This window comes from Budorcas taxicolor, chromosome 4, assembly GCF_023091745.1.
Source record: "Budorcas taxicolor isolate Tak-1 chromosome 4, Takin1.1, whole genome shotgun sequence".
Taxonomy (NCBI): Eukaryota; Metazoa; Chordata; class Mammalia; order Artiodactyla; family Bovidae; genus Budorcas; species Budorcas taxicolor.
The window spans coordinates 101,436,150-101,452,430 of record NC_068913.1 but is presented as its reverse complement, the minus strand read 5'-3'; the positions used below and the strand labels follow the sequence as shown (position 1 = coordinate 101,452,430).

The 16,281-nt window shown below is 40.3% G+C and overlaps 1 protein-coding gene across 1 annotated transcript in view; it reads left to right on the top strand.

Annotated features, from left to right (window-relative positions):
• Positions 1-289: 289 nt before the first annotated feature.
• Positions 290-16,281, top strand: part of MTPN (myotrophin) — a 76,243-nt gene continuing 60,251 nt past the window's right edge. The window contains exon 1 of the mRNA XM_052638810.1: positions 290-594. Coding sequence (XP_052494770.1) covers positions 523-594 — 72 coding nt within the window. The 5' untranslated portion in view covers positions 290-522. The remainder of the gene's footprint in view (positions 595-16,281) is intronic.

The following is a 16,281-nucleotide window of genomic DNA, read 5'->3' as shown; positions in this document are numbered from 1 at the left end:
AAGTTTTTCCCATTCACGCTGCTCAGTTCCTCCACTAGCGCTCTGGCCCTTCTCGACCTCCAACCCAGTCGTCTGGTCTCCCAGACAGGCCCACTACTCCCCGACCCGCGTTCGCCCGGCGGCTCAGTCACTGCGTCTGCGCACGCGGAGCGCACCGCCGCGCGCCTTCGGGGCGGGGTCCCGAGCAGGGCGTTCCGCCGCGGGGAAGAGGAAGAGGAAGTTGGGGGACGGCCCTAGCCGGGAGTGAACCGGAAGTGCAAGCGCTCCTGCTGCTTTTCGGCCAGGCGGAACCTGCTCTGCTGGGCCCGGTGGCCGCAAAAAAAAAAAAAAAACCAACTTCTTTCTCCCGCCCTAACGGTCGCCGCGGCCAACTGCCTCGCCCGCCTGGCCGCCTACCCCGCCTTCTCTTCTGTGCGGCTACCGCGCGGCCCTGTGTCCCTCTCGCCCGGCGGGATCCGCTTGCTGCCACCGCCTCCTCGTCTTGCTGTCCGGCCAGCCGGCCCGCCCCGCCCCGCTGCAGTGATGTGCGACAAGGAGTTCATGTGGGCCCTGAAAAACGGAGACCTGGATGAGGTGAAAGACTATGTGGCCAAGGTAAGTGGGGGGAATGAGTGGAGTCGGCGAGAGCACGGAGGTGGGATGGAGAGGAGGCCGAGGAAGCGGGGGCGACCTCCTGGATGGAGGTGGCGCGGAGAGAGGGGGAGGCCGGGAGCGTCTAAAGCCGAAAACTGGGTCCACAGGAAACGGTCGCGTTCTGGGTCCGATAACTGCCGTGATGACACAGGGTCTTGTCTTCCTGGCTTCTCGGGGGAGGGGAGAGTGGGTGACCAGCTCTTCTAGAGTCGCTTAAGAGCACTGAGGACTTGAGTTCGGCCCTGTTCGACGCCAGCATTACTTCCAATCTTTGGATGAGGTAATTCTCCATCTTGGACCTGCCCACTAATGAACGAAGTAACTTAACTGATTAGAACCAGAGTAACGTTTTCTGTTTAACTTTGGGTCTGTTATGAATTTAAAGTATTCCTTGACCGTGAAAGAAAAAAAGGAGTACCGAAGATAGCAGTAGTTAAAATTCTGAAACTTGGTGTCACTTCACTGTGAACTCTTAACTTTGGGTGTGGCCTCTTTTCCTCTCCCCCGCTGCAACGAATAACTTAATTTGCTTACAGTGGTCAAGTTGTCAGTTAGCATCTGGGAGTGTTTATGATACTTGAGCAGTTTTCAAACCAGCGGGTTAACTTCAGTGATTACATCTTTCTCCTAGATTCCATCAGAAGTGCTTACATGTGTAATAAAAAGTAATGTAGTTTAGTCACAGTACATTTAGAGGGAAAATCATGATGAAGAAAGCTAGTCTCAAACCTAAACCCAAATGTGAATCCATGTTGTGATGGAGTGGTAAACTTAAAATTCCAACGGCCTACCTTTGGACCCTGAAATTACCCCTGGTGTAATTATGAGAGAACTTATATGTGATTCTAATATGGTGGTGATCTAAAAAGAAATCTTCCAAAATAAAATAGGACTTTATTACATAAATATGGAGCACATGTTGTTTCTGAAATGTGTAACTTTGTGATACGATCATGGAGGGCATCTTGCTCAACTTCTAAAAGCTTGAGAATCTGATCCAGCTTCTAGTTCTTCAAAGGCTGTGACCACTGGTATATGATGCTGTGTTTCTGCTTCACAGTGGACTGTTAGAAGCAAGTAAGCAAAAGCAGAGTTTCTTAAACTTACAGGATTGTGCAGGGCAAGCTACTGTTAGTTTTTACTCTGTTTAATACCATTACAATCTAGACTTTGAGAATGCAGATTATCTTCTTAGTCCTTTGAGGTGGATTTTTAGGATACTGTTAACTGCCTTCAGCTAGTGGGAGTCTGAAACCAGTCTTCTTGGATGTTTCAATGTAAGGTTAAAGGAAAAAAGTTACTTGGAACTTTTCATGGTATAATTCCAGTGGTGAGACACTGCATGCAGTACTCTGGAAGTGAGTGGCCTTGTTTTTCTGCTAATGGTGGCACCTAGTTTATTTTATATTCTTGAGATTTGAAAAGTTAAGGACTGAGCTTGCAGCTTCAAAAATAACATGCTTTACATAGTGTCTTCCTGTTACATTATCCTTGTGCATCTTGTGAAGTAAATCTTTTTATTAGTCCCATTTTACAGATAAGATTACTGAGATACAGGGTGCATAAAGGGGGGAAAAAAATCTAGTTACAGAGATAACAAAGGAAGGCAGAACTAAACTGCTGACTCCCAGACTTAGACTCCTTCACTGCTCCATGCAGTCTCACAGTCTAAACTGTGATTGTGAAAATTTATGATACCAAGATCTCTAGCAGGACATTTCCAAGGTCCACATCCAGGCAGATTATGCAGTTTTCAGTCACACAAAAACATTTGTGTAAAAATAAGTGCTAGTAACAATGGATTGATTTGTTTTCGGTTTTTAAGTTAGGTCATTCTATTCCGTTTAATTTTGATTTTTCCCTAATACAACCATACTGCCTACACTCATTAACAAAAAAGATGTACATAAGAGGGAAGGGTAGACATCAAAAGAAAGTATTGAGAACTGATTTATCCAAAAAAGTAATTCTTTGAACAGATCATGGAGCTTTTTCTTTTCTTAGTGTTTATCGAGTAAAAACTAAGAGACTGTTGAGTCTCTTAAAATATCTTTTGCTTTGTTAATGAAAAATGATAAAACAGCCAAAAACTAGCCCTCCATTTTTCACTGACTGAGCTCTCCTGTTGTGCCTTTTTATATTTCAAGTCCTCCTAACATGGTTTCTTCTGCCCAGCTTCCATCTTCCCTGCTTATTCATAGATTTACCTTTTTCATCTGATGGGCAGTCATTATTATTTTCTAAGTTGATGTGATCTGCATTTATCTGAGTTGTGTACAAAGAAAGTACTTAAAGAAACGTATTCTCTAGTTTTCCTTCTAAGGGGTGAGAATCTTTAAAATACTCTTCCTGAGTACACCTGTGAAGATCTCTCACATTGTTAATGTATAAGAATGGACCTGTAGGTGAAGCAGTTTAGTATTTTTCCTTAAAATTAATGTTTTAAAAAGCAATAATTGTACTTTTCTACTGACTTCTGTACAGAAGTCTGGAGTATGGATAGGCATAAATTGTTGGCTTGGGGTGAATTTTAGAATTCTGAAAAATAAATTCAAAGTTCCAAAACCATTGAAAATTATATGTTCCTAAATGAAAAAAGCAACATATAAAGAAAAACAGATTATTCCATGTTACATGCTTATCTGAATCATTATTAAAACAGTATCTGAAGCAGTTTGGTTTCTTGACTATAAGAAATTAAATAGAAAGACTATATTAATTCTTCCATTTTTATTGGGTACCGTGCAGGCCCCCAACACTTTGCTAAATTTGGCAGGATAGTGATGCTCAGAAAACTTAGACATTAATGTTCAGCTGACCTCGGGAAAAAGCATTCATACTGATAAGGTAGCATGTAGATTAAAAGTAACATCTCACATGTAACAGTTTGTTCAATTGGAAAACAAGTGAAAGACACAAAGTAGGATATTCATCAGCAGTGGTAGTAGTATTCACCGTTTTCAATCTGTGTGATTCATCTGAATGCCTTTTTTTTGCCTTCCATTTCTGCCTTTATGTTAATTTCTCCCATTGGTGTTAACTCAGCCTTCATTTGCACTGCAGACTTAGTAAATAACTGCATTCAGATAAATCCTGAATGTTTCTATTTTTCTTGTCCACCTTCTAATGACTTCATGACCCACCCATTTGCCCAAACTAGAAATTGGGGAATTTCCCCAAAGTTTTGAGTGGTATCAAGACTACCTTCTTAGTTCCTTTCTCTTAACATCATTACTTTAAATTAACTGCTACTTGACCACCTGGACTATATTTTCCTTGACTGTAGTTTCTCTCTCGTCCCTGGTCAGCTGGAACGTCTCAGCTGGAGGAATCTCTATGTAATAGGAATCTGAGCGTCTTTTTCAGCCATCCTCCTTCATTACTCTTATACTTTTGTGATTCCCCATTATTTATTTTTAAAAGGGCCAACTCCTCCTTGGTTTGGCATCCCAGATCATGAAGATCTGGCCTATGCTGGCCTTTTTAAACTCTGCTCTTTACACGTGCTCTGTTCCAGACCTCACCAACCTGTTTCTTACTTGTATATTTTCTTCACCTGTGATCTTTCATCCTTCCTGACCAAGTCAGTTCACCGCAGTCCCTAAGTCCTACCTGGTGATCTATTTATCCTCTTAGCTTAACTATCACCTCCTCCAGAAAGGCATTTTGACTTCAAATGGAGTGCTGCTTCTACTGTTTCACTTACCAAATTGCTATGATTTTGTTAGTGTGTCTGTCTTTAATTAAAGGCTGTGAGCCTCTGGAGGATAGTTACATTATCCTTTTTCATCTTTGTATCTCCAGTATGGTGCCAAGGAATCTCGCATATTAAAAGCATATGTTCCAAATAAATCCTTTATATTCTTAAGTTCACTGTAGTTTTAATATCCTGCATTAGTTATGTAATAATAATTATTGACAAGATGACTTATTTTGGCAGGTACTGGAAAGTAAGATTTGGCAGGTACTGTAAGATTTTTACCTCAATTTTTATTTGCCTTTTACCACAGCATTTCAGTGTAGATAATTGCATTCCCATTTTAAAGATGAGGAAATTGAAGCTAAAGAGAAGTAATTTGACAAGGTCACAAAATAAGTAGCATACCTGGGATTTAAACACAGAGCTGTCTTTACAGCCCATATATTTTTCACCGGATCGGTCTGTCATGGAATGGTTATCTGGCTTCTTAGCTCACAGTAACTTACTTAGCGTGAGCACCTTAGGAAGATGAGAAAGGGGCTTGCAAGAGGCAAGCACAAGTTATTTGATTGTGAATAAGGCAATGGCATCCCACTCCAGTACTCTTGCCTGGAAAATCCCATGGATGAAGGAGCCTGGTAGGCTGCAGTTCGTGGGGTCGCGAAGAGTCGGACACGACTGAGTGACTTCACTTTCACTTTTCACTTTCATGCATTGGAGAAGGAAATGGCAACCCACTCCAGTGTTCTTGCCTGGAGACTCCCAGGGACGGGGGAGCCTGGTGGGCTGCCGTCTATGGGGTCGCACAGAGTCGGACACGACTGAAGCGACTTAGCAGCAGCAGCAAGGATATAGTAAAACGGCTATAGTTTTTTAAAATTTTAGCTGTTTCCTTTTAAAATTGTTACATTTGGAAATAATTAGCATGGAGACTTCTCTATAAACTTTAAGTCTTGTCAGGTGCTGTCTTCTCAAAAGTGTTCCTAAAGAAACTGATAGCTTCTGGAAATGTGTGCGTGCACGTGCGCATGTTCAGTTGTGTCCGACTTTGCTACCCCGTAGACTGTAGCCCGCCAGGCTCCCCTATCCATGGAATTTTCCAGGCAAGAATACTGGAGTAGGTTGCCATTTCCTACTCCAGGGGATTTTCCTGACCAGGGATCTAACCTGCGTCTCTTGCATTTCCTGCATTGGCAGGCAGATTCTTTATTGCTGTGCTGCCTGTGAAGCCCTCATAGTCATACATAATCTTATCATTTGTATTAATAATTATCCTATGGAAAAAGTTAAGTTGTGTCTGTTTGCTTTAAGAAGAAACAAAAGTTAACTGAGGTATTGAGATTTCTATTCAGAATGGTTTAAACACATGGCACTTTTTTCAAAAAGTATGTTCTTAAAACTTTATTTGAATACTGTGAAGCCATGTGGAAGTGTAACTGTTTTTATTTATCGCACCAACCCATGAATGCAGTTGATTTGTTAACCCAATATTAGAGGTTTTAGAGATGAAGAAACAAAGCCAGAGGTTAAACAACTTGCCCAAGGTCATAGAGCTCTTGATTGACAAAGCTGAGATTTTAAGTCAGTCTCTCTGACGTCAGAGCTCTTATTACGTAAGCATAACATTGACTTTCATTTTTCAATGATGCTAGATAACTCAGGGATGATATATTATTGAGTATAATTAAGTATTAAAAATAATCACAGCAAGATGGTAATTATCCATTGAGACTACTTAGAGGTGAGCTTTGTGTTTAGTTTTGAGACTCCAGCTCTCAGGTGAACCCTTGTGAGTGGTATGGTAAGTAGTTACCTTAGACTCTCCAGCAGGTCTGATATATGTACTCTTGTTTACATGTGCTTCTGTTTCACTTGCTGTGAAACACTAGACATCAGGTCTCTAACTTCTTTTTCTCTGTGGTTTTCTTTCCCACTCCAGCCCCTTTCTAGTTACACCTGCCTTTGACATTCTGATAGGTTGAAAAGCAACAATTGTTCATCTTGTGAGAGAAAAGGATCTCTTGAACCTGAGGAAAAGTATCAACTCTAATCTTTAGAAATTGCATAACTTATTGGGATCATGTTTCACTTTCCTAATAAAATAGGCAATTGAAAAGAGGTCCTGATTCAAACTATCTTGCATATATCAGTTTTACATAGTTTCCTCTTTTTTGTTTCTTTTTTAAATTACCAGTTTGTTTCTTATAAAAATTTGTCACCATGTTTAGGCCCTTTCTGCAGTAGGGCTTGTGACCCAGTCAGAAAGCCAGTAGGTCAGCTTGTGTAAAAAGGTGCTCTCAGTAGATACAGAATAGTTTAGATACTTTTCTGTGTGTCTCTTACTTTGAATTTAAAATGAGACGATCTTTTTTACATTGCAGGAGGAGTGTTTACTCATATGTACATCAGCTATTTGTCATGTTGCACTTTGAGAATCTAAACATTATACAAAACTAGGGCAAACAAGTAAAAGTGTAATAAAGCTGATTTAAATTTTAAAATAATCTACTTATTATTTAAAGGATATAGCTGTATTGATAGAATTATCAGTTCAGTTGCTCAGTCATGTCTGACTCTTTGCGACCCCATGGATTGCAGCATGCCAGGCCTTCCTGTTAATAAAATACAAAAAAGTACCCCTTGCCCGTTATCCCTACTGGAGTGTTTTTTTATTTAAAATAAAGATTTTATTAGGTTTTTTAAAGACAGAAAAGTATAAAAGACAACATTTGGTCTGTAATTCTGCTCTCTAGATAATTACTGTTAACTTTAACAAGTGAAATTAACTCAGGTACAGACTAGAAAATACAGCACCTGTGGCTCTCTGTGCCAGTACCTGTGAACAAAGTTAGCCATTCTTAACAGCTTCCTGTAAGTAATTCCAGAAAAACATTGGGAAACCCACTTACTCATCCATTTCTCCACTTTAAAAAATTTCTAGGCACACTTCTGCACTTTGCTTTTTTTTTAATTCCCTAATAATTTATCTTAGGTTCTACATTACATTTAGTCATCCCTCCTTTTTAAGTGGTGCATATTATTCCATTTTATGGCTATACCAACTTTAACTAATGCTCCATAATAAACATCTTTTTTCTGGCTCATGTTATTGTGATTACCTTTATATATATATATATATATATATATATATATATATATATATATATATATATATAGACATGTTTGTATGTGTGAACTCACCTTGACAGTTTCTGAGGCCATAGCTCTATGACCCTCCGAATGAGTTTTATCAACTTAGACGCAAGTCAGTAGCACGCGAGACTGACCATTCCCTAATGACATTGCATTTTTGCTATTTGAATAGGTGATTTGCATTTCTTTAATGAGGAAATGAAACATCAGAACTTTTAGCATTTGTATTCATTTCCTCAGATTTCTTGTTTATACCTTTCTTTCATTTTTCTAGTAGGTTATCGGTCTGGTTTTTTAAATTGATTTGTATGAGCCTTTTATAAATTAAGTTAGTTTTTATCATACGTTTTGCAAGTGTTTTTCCCGGTTTGTCTCTTGGCTTTATCTTTTGTTTTCAGTTCAGTCGCTCAGTCATGTCCAACTCTTTGCGAGCCCATGAATCACAGCACGCCAGGCCTTCCTGTCCATCACCAACTCCCGGAGTTCACTCAAACTCATGTCCATCGAGTCGGTGATGCCATCCAGCCGTCTCATTTGGAATAAAATTCTGGCTAGCTTATTAACCTGATCACTTTCAGTGAGGTCGTTAACTGCTTAGAGCTTGAATTTCCTGAATTGGAGAAAGTGGGGATAATGATACCTACTTAATATATGTAAACTGTATACTATTTTCCCTGGATTATAGTGAGTGCCAATAAATATTAACCATTGTTATTAATAACAACCCAACATTTGTTTAGAAGTGAAACTACTCAAAGATCATCTAGTCTACCTTCCTCATTTTGTAAATGAGGAAAAATTAAGATATTAAAGGACTTGACTCAGATTATACTGCTAATTAGGATTAGGGCTTCAGTTCACTTTTTCTGTCCTGAACAGGTGCCTGTTTCATTGCATTGCACTGTTTTCTAATGAAGTGCTTTATATAGCTATTACCACTGTTATATTCTTTTTTTGTTCCACTCTATTTGCTTGGTAAATTTCTGCTTATTTTTAAAGTTTTTGTTTTGCATAACATTTCCTGTATTATTAATCTCTCTTTTAAGCCAGTGTAGTATGCTAATAATTTAGAGCTTTCTTATTGTATTATGTTTTAATGTAGAGTTGCTTTAACTTAAGACTTATGGGCTTTTGGCTTGACTAACAAGTCATTGGATTTGAGTTTGAAAAACTGTGTGTGGCTTAAGAAACCCTTTCTCTGTGGAATATATCTCTTAAGTTTTGAATGTTCCAAGAGTTTTGTCTTAATGAATGGTTAAAAAAGCAAAGGTGCCAGGTATAGGAGTTTATCACTTGTTATTATTTAAGTATTTGACTAATGCCTTTCAAACTGAGAACACAGAGACTCCTCAAAATATTTCTGCAAGTCTCGATTTAATTTACAGTGTTTGTAGAGAGGCGTTTGTTTTCCTGGGGGTGGACCTCGCAGCCTTTGAGCCCCTTCCTGTTTTTGAAGACTGCCCTGCTATGTATATGGCTTCCCTGGTGGTCCAGAGGGTAAAGCAGTCTGCCTGCAATGTGGGAGACCTGGGTTCGATCCCTGAGTCAGAAAGATCTCCTGGAGAAGGAAATGGCAACCCACTCAAGTATTCTTGCCTAGAGAATCCCATGGACAGAGGAGTCTGGTGTAGACTATAGTCCATGGGGTTGCAGAGTCAGACACAACTGAGCGACTTCATTTTCTTTTCTGCTATTTATATATAGTATGAATCTTAGTGAAATGCAAGGCCTAGCTCCCACTGCACAAGCAGAAAAGGACACATAAATTGCTTTCTTATTGCCCAAAGTTTAGGAAATGGGCCATAACCCAAATATGGCTAATTGGATGCTTTTATCTGGAGCCAATACTTAGGCACAGGAAAAGATGAAGTGTCTGCAGTAAAGCATCCAGTTTCCAAAAGGAGAAGTAGTGTCTGTTGTGGTATCTTTTCTCTACCCAGGTGGTTCATGTCACAAATTTTGATTTTGATTTCTTGCCTTTAAGCCTCCTCACTTGGTTCCTACCCATTTCCTGAGTGTGGTTCTTCAAATGTCTCAGCAATTCTGAGAGCTGCTTTTAATATCTGTACGTTTCTGTTCATCAGTGTAAATTGGTTTCTGTTGCTTGCAGTTAAGAACCCTATATTAATTTTGCCTGCCTGTCTACCCTGTTATGCTATATAGTTTTTGAAGTTAGAACTTATCTTTGTATTTCCAGTATTTATCGCATTATCTCTTACCCACCTGTAGCTTAGTTAAATTTGAAGTATCTCTAACAATTGACCCTTCCTTCGTTTTTTCCAAAGTTTTTTTTTAACCATATTCCTCTTTAAAACATATGTTCTTAGTATAAATATTTCTTCATTTCCTCACTTAAACAAAGCTCAGTTTCAAACTACTCTATTCACCTTTTCCTTATTACTATAATAGTTGTGAAAAACAATAGTAATGATAGCAGTTGTATAGGTATAAAACTAACTTCCGCCAATAACCTCTTATGACAATCATTTTAGAATTTCAGTTAAGTATTTTCAAATTCTTAACTTCATTACAGCATTATTTACAATAGGCAAGATATGGAAGCAGTCTAAGCATCCATCAGTAGAAGAATGAAGCATGTGCCATGTGTATATATGAAGGAATATTACTCAGCCGTAAAAAGAGAATGAAATAATGTCATTTGCAGCAACGTGGATTGACCCAGAGATTATCATATTAAGTGAAGTAAGTCAGAGAAAGACAAATACTGTATAGTTTCACTTATATGTGGAATCTAAAAAGCAAAATAAGTAATCAAAACATAACAAAACAGATGCATAGATAAGAGAACAAATAGTTGGTTGCCAGAGGGGAGGAGGGTGGGAGAGTTGAGTGAAATAGGAGATGAAGAGTTGTAATCTTCCAGTTACAAAATAAATGTGTCACAGAGATGAAATGTACAGTGTAGTGAATATAGTTAATATGGTAATAACTTTCTGTGGTGACAGATGGTAACTATACTAATCATGGGGATCATTTTGGAATCTTTATAAGTGTGATATCACTATGTTGTGCACCTGGAACTAATGTAGTGTTGTATGTAGGTCATTTATATTTCAGTTAAAAAATAAGATTACATACATGAAAAAAGCTTTTAGTAACAGCATTTGAAAATATTATTACCAAGAAAAACACTCAAATATATAAATAAGTCCTAAATGTGTTTCCGTTTTCAGTTCAGTTCAGTCGCTCAGTTGTATCTGACTCTTTGCGACCCCATGGACTGCAGCACACCAGGCCTCCCTGTCCGTCACCAACTCCTGGAGTTTACTCAAACTCATGTCCATTGACTCGGTGATGCCATCCAACCAACTCATCCTCTGCTGTCTCCTTCTCCTCCCACCTTCAATCTTTCCCAGCATCAGAGTCTTTTCAAATGAGTCAGTTCTTTGCATCAGGTGGCCAAAGGATTGGAGTTTCAGCTTCAGCATCAGTCCTTCCAATGAATATTCAGGCCTGATTTCCTTTAGGATGCACTGGTTGTATCTCCTTACAGTCCAAGGGACTCTCAAGAGTCATCTCCAACACCACAGTTCAAAAGCATCATTTCTTTGGCGCTCAGCTTTCTTTATGGTCCAACTCTCACATCCATACATGACTATTGGAAAAACCATAGCCTTGATTACCCCAACCTTTGTTGGCAAAGTAATATCTCTGGTTTTTAATATGCTGTCTAGGTTGGTCATAACTGTTCTTCCAGGGAACAAGCATCTTTTAATTTCTTGACTGCAGTCACCATCTGCAGTGATTTTGGAGCCCCCCAAAATAAAGTCTGTCACTGTTTCCACTGTTTCCCCATCTCTTTGCCATGAAGTGATGGGACCAGATACCATGATCTTCGTTTTCTGAGTGTTGAGTTTTAAGCCAACTTTTTCACTCCCCTCTTTCATTTTTATCGAGAAGCTCTTTAGTTCTTCTTCACTTTCTGCCATAAGGGTGGTTTCATCTGCTTATTGGTATTTCTCCTGGCAATCTTGATTCCAGCTTGTGCTTCAGCCAGCCCAGTGTTTCTCATGATGTACTCTTCATATAAGTTAAATAAGCAAGGTGACAATATACAGGCCTGACATACTTCTTTCCCTATTTGGAACTAATCTGTTGTTCCATGTCCAGTTCTAACTGTTGCTTCCTGACCTGCATACAGATTTCTCAAGAGGCAGGTAAGGTGGTCTGGTATTCCCATCTCTTTCAGAATTTTCCACATTTTATTGTGATCCACACAGTCAAAGGCTTTGGCATAGTCAATAACACAGAAATCTATGTTTTTCTGGACCTCTCTTGCTTTTTCAATGATCCAGTCGATGTTGGCAGTTTGATCTCTGGTTCCTCTGCCTTTTCTAAAACCAGCTTGAATATCTGCAAATTCATGGTTCACGTATTGCTGAACCCTAGCTTAGAGAATTTTGAGCATTACTTTACTAACGTATGAGATGAGTGTAATTATGCGGTAGTTTGAGTATTCTTTGGCATTGCCTTTCTTTGGGACTGGAATGAAAACTGACCTTTTCCAGTCTTGTGGCCACTGCTGAGTTTTCCAAATTTGCTGGCATATTGAGTGCAGCACTTTCACAGCATCATCTTGTAGAATTTAAAATAGCTCCAGTGGAGTTCCATACCTGCACTAGCTTTGTTCATAGTGATGCTTTCTAAGGCCCACTTGACTTCACATTCCAGGATGTCTGGCTCTAGGTGAGTGAGCACACCATCGTGATTATCTGGGTCGTGAAGATCTTTTTTGTACAGTTCTTCTGTGTATTCTTGCCACCTCTTCTTAATATCTTCTGCTTCTGTTAAGTCCATACCATTTCTGTCCTTTATCGAGCCCATCTTTACATGAAATGTTTCCTTGATATCTCTGATTTTCTTGAAGAGATCTCTAGTCTTTCCCATTCTTTCTTTTCCTCTATTTCCCTGCACTGATTACTGAGGAAGGATTTCTTATCTCTCCTTGCTGTTCTTTGGAGCTCTGCATTCAAATGGGTATATCTTTCCTTTTCTCCTTTGCTTTTCGCTTCCCTTCTTTTCACGGCTATATGTAAGGCCTCCTCAGACAGCCTTGTTGGTTTTTTGCATTTCTTTTTCTTGGGGATGGTCTTGATCCCTGTCTCCTGTACAGTGTCACAAACCCCCGTCCATAGTTCATCACGCACTCTAGCTATCAGATCTAGTCCCTTAAATCTGTTTCTCACTTCCGGTGTATAATCATAAGGGATTTGATTTAGGTCATACCTGAATGGTCTAGTGATTTTCCCCACTCTTCAATTTAAGTCTGAATTTGGCAATAAGGAGTTTGTGATCGGAGCCACAGTCAGCTCCCGGTCTTGTTTTTGCTGACTTTAAGACCTTCTCCTTCTGCAAAGAATATAATCAGTCTGATTTCAGTGTTGACCATCTGGTGGTGTCCATTGTAGAGTATTCTCTTGTGTTGTTGAAAGAGGGTGTTTGCTGTGACCAGTGCATTCTCTTGGCAAAACTCTATTAGCCTTTGCCCTGCATCATTCTGTACTCCAAGGGCAAATTTGCCTGTTACCCAAGGTGTTTCTTGACTTCCTACTTTTGCATTCCAGTCCCTTATAATGAAAAGGACATCTTTTCTGGGTGTTAGTTCTAGAAGGTCTTGTGGTGTTCTTAGAACGGTTCACGTTCAGCTTCTTTAGCATTACTGGTCAGGGCATAGACTTTGGATTACTGTGATATTGAATGGTTTGCCTTGGAAACAAACAGAGATCATTCTGTCTTTTTTGAGATTGCATCCAAGTGCTGCATTTCGGACTCATTTACTGTGATGGCTACTCCATTTCTTCAAAGGGATTCTTGCGCACAGTAGTAGATATAATGGTCATCTGAGTTAAATTCACTCATTCCAGTCCATTTTAGTTCACTGAGTCCTAAAATGTTGATGTTCACTCTTGCCATCTCCTGTTTGACCACTTCCAATTTACCTTGATTTATGGACCTGGTGGCTCAGAGGTTAAAGCGTCTGCCTCCAATGCGGGAGACCTGGGTTCGATCCCTGGGTCAGGGTTCGATCCCTGGAGAAGGAAATGGCAACCCACTCCAGTATTCTTGCCTAGAGAATCCCATGGATGGAAGAGCCTGGTGGGCTACAGTCCGTGGGGTCACAAAGAGTCAGACACGACTGAGTGACTTAACTTTAACTTTAACTTTATGGACCTAACATTCCAGGTTCCTATGTAATATTGCTCTTTACAGCATCGGACCTTGCTTCCATCACCATTCACATCCACAACTGGGTGGTGTTTTTGCGTTGGCTCCATCTCTTCATTCTTTCTGTAGTTAGTTCTCTGCTGATTTCCAATAGTATACTGGGCACCTACTGACCTGGGGAGTCCATCTTTCAGTGTCCTTTCTTTGTCTTTTCATACTGTTCATGGGGTTCTCAAGGCAAGAATACTGAAGTGGGTGCCATTCCCTTCTCCAGTGGATCACATTTTGCTAGAACTCTCCACCATGACCTGTCCGTCTTGGGTGGCCCTACACAGCATGGCTCATAGTTTCATTGAGTTAGACAAGGCTGTGGTCCATGTGATTCAGTTGGGCCATTTTCTGTGATTGTGGTTTTCCGTCTGTCTGCCCTCTGGTGGCGGAGAAGGCAATGGCACCCCACTCCGGTACTCCTGGAAAATCCCATGGATGGAGGAGCCTGGTGGGCTGCAGTCCCTGGGGTCGCTAAGAGTCGGGCATGACTGAGTGACTTCCCTTTCACTTTTCACTTTCACACATTGGAGAAGGAAATGCCAACCCACTCCAGTGTTCTTGCCTGGAGAATCCCAGGGAAAGAGGAGCCTAGTGGGCTGCCATCTATGGGGTCGCACAGAGTCGGACACGACTAAAGCGAGTTAGCAGTAGCAGCCCTCTGTTGGAGAAGGATTAAGAGGCTTATGGAAGCTTCCTGATGGGAGAGACTGATTGAGGGGGAAACTGGGTCTTGTTCTGATGGGCGGGGCCATGCTCAGTAAATCTTTAATCCAGTTTTCTGTTGATGGGAGGGGCTCTGTTCCCTCCCTGTTACTTGACCTGAGGCCCAACTATGGTGGAGGTAATGAAAATAACTCAACCTCCTTCAGAAGGTCCCATGCATGCACTGCTGCGCTCAGTGCCCCCAACCCTGCAGCAGGACACCACAACCCACGCCTCTGCAGAGACTCCTGGACACTCCCCGGAAAGTCTGGGTCAGTCTCTTGTGTGGTCCCTGCTCCTTTCTCCTGGGTCCTGGTGCACACAAGGTTCTGTTTGTGCCCTCCAAGAGCCTATTTCCCAGTCCTGGGTAAGTTCTGGCAGCTCTGTGGTGGGGTTAATGGCGACCTCGTCCAAGAGGGCTTATGCCATACCCAGGCCTGCTGCACCCAGAGCCCCTGGCCCTGTGGCAGTCCACTGCTGACCCGTGCCTCCACAGGAGACACTCAGACACAGTTCTGTCTCAGTCTCTGTGGGGTCCCTGAGTCCTGGTGCGCATAAGATTTGTTTGAGCCCTCTGATCGTCTCTGGCAGGAATGGGGTTTGATTCTAAACGTGAATCCACCCCTCCTACCATCTTGCTGGGGCTTCTCCTTTGCCCTTGGGCATGGGGTATCTCACAGCCGCTCCAGTGCCTGCCGTCTTACTGGGGTTTCTCTGACCTTGGACGTGGGGTATCTCCTCACAGCCACTGCTCCTGACCTTGGATATGGGGTATCTCCATTTTATTTACTATGTATTTATTAATAATTGCTTTAAATTGTCATTTAATCCCAGTAAAACTTGTTTTTAAAAAATAAATAAAAATTAAAAAAAAAAATTTTAAACCATACAGTCTCAGTAAAAGTAAAGGTAGTTTTTGTGCTCATTTCTTGTGAAAAGTAAAAATCATTTTTCTTTCATTGGTATTAGTGGGCAGATATTAAAATCTATACTTAATTCCATGCTTACATACTAAGTAGTACTTACTACTACTACTGCTACTTATAAGTAGTAGTACTTACATACTGTTTACAGTATAAAAGCATGTGGACCATCAAACCAATAAAATTGAAAGCTTTCTAGCCACAGACTAAGTCCTTGGAAAACACCTTTAGTGTTATTTTTAAAACCCCCTGAAGAAGAGTAATTATTCTTCTACTCCTGTTTCCAGTAGACCTAGGTTTGACTCCTGGTCCGCCTGTTAACTTTGACCAGACCTCAGCTTTCCCATCTGAAAACCGGAATTATAATAGTACCCAATTCATATGTTTTAACCATAAATTTTATCCAAAAATTTTACCCAGTTTTTAAAGGAGATAGTTAAGGTAAATTTTAACAAAGCAATGCCTAATATATTGTAACTGTATAGTAAATGTGTGCTGTTTTTGTTGTTTTAGACCCTTTTCTTAGTGTCTCTTTTGGCTTAGGTTTTGTAAGCCTTACAGTCTCTATCGCTTTTCATGTCTGTTATTGTTTAAAAGCAGCTATAGATGAAATGTAAACAAATGAGCGTGTCCAATAAAATCTTATTTACAAAAATAGGCAGCAGCCTAGATTTGGCACATGGGACATAGTTTCTTCACTCCTGTGTAACACTCATGTTCCCAAAACTAGGTTGTCTAGTAAACTAAATTTCATTTTTTCCCCTTGAGTTTTTGAGAACTAAAATAATTAAAAGATATGATCAAATATAAAACTTATTTTGGGGATCAGCCTTTCCAAAAAAATTATCTTTATGATTTAGATACTGAACTATAAGGAAAAGCAAGTCATGGAAAGCCATGTGTAGATTGGGATAAGAGAAGAGAGGCTGAATG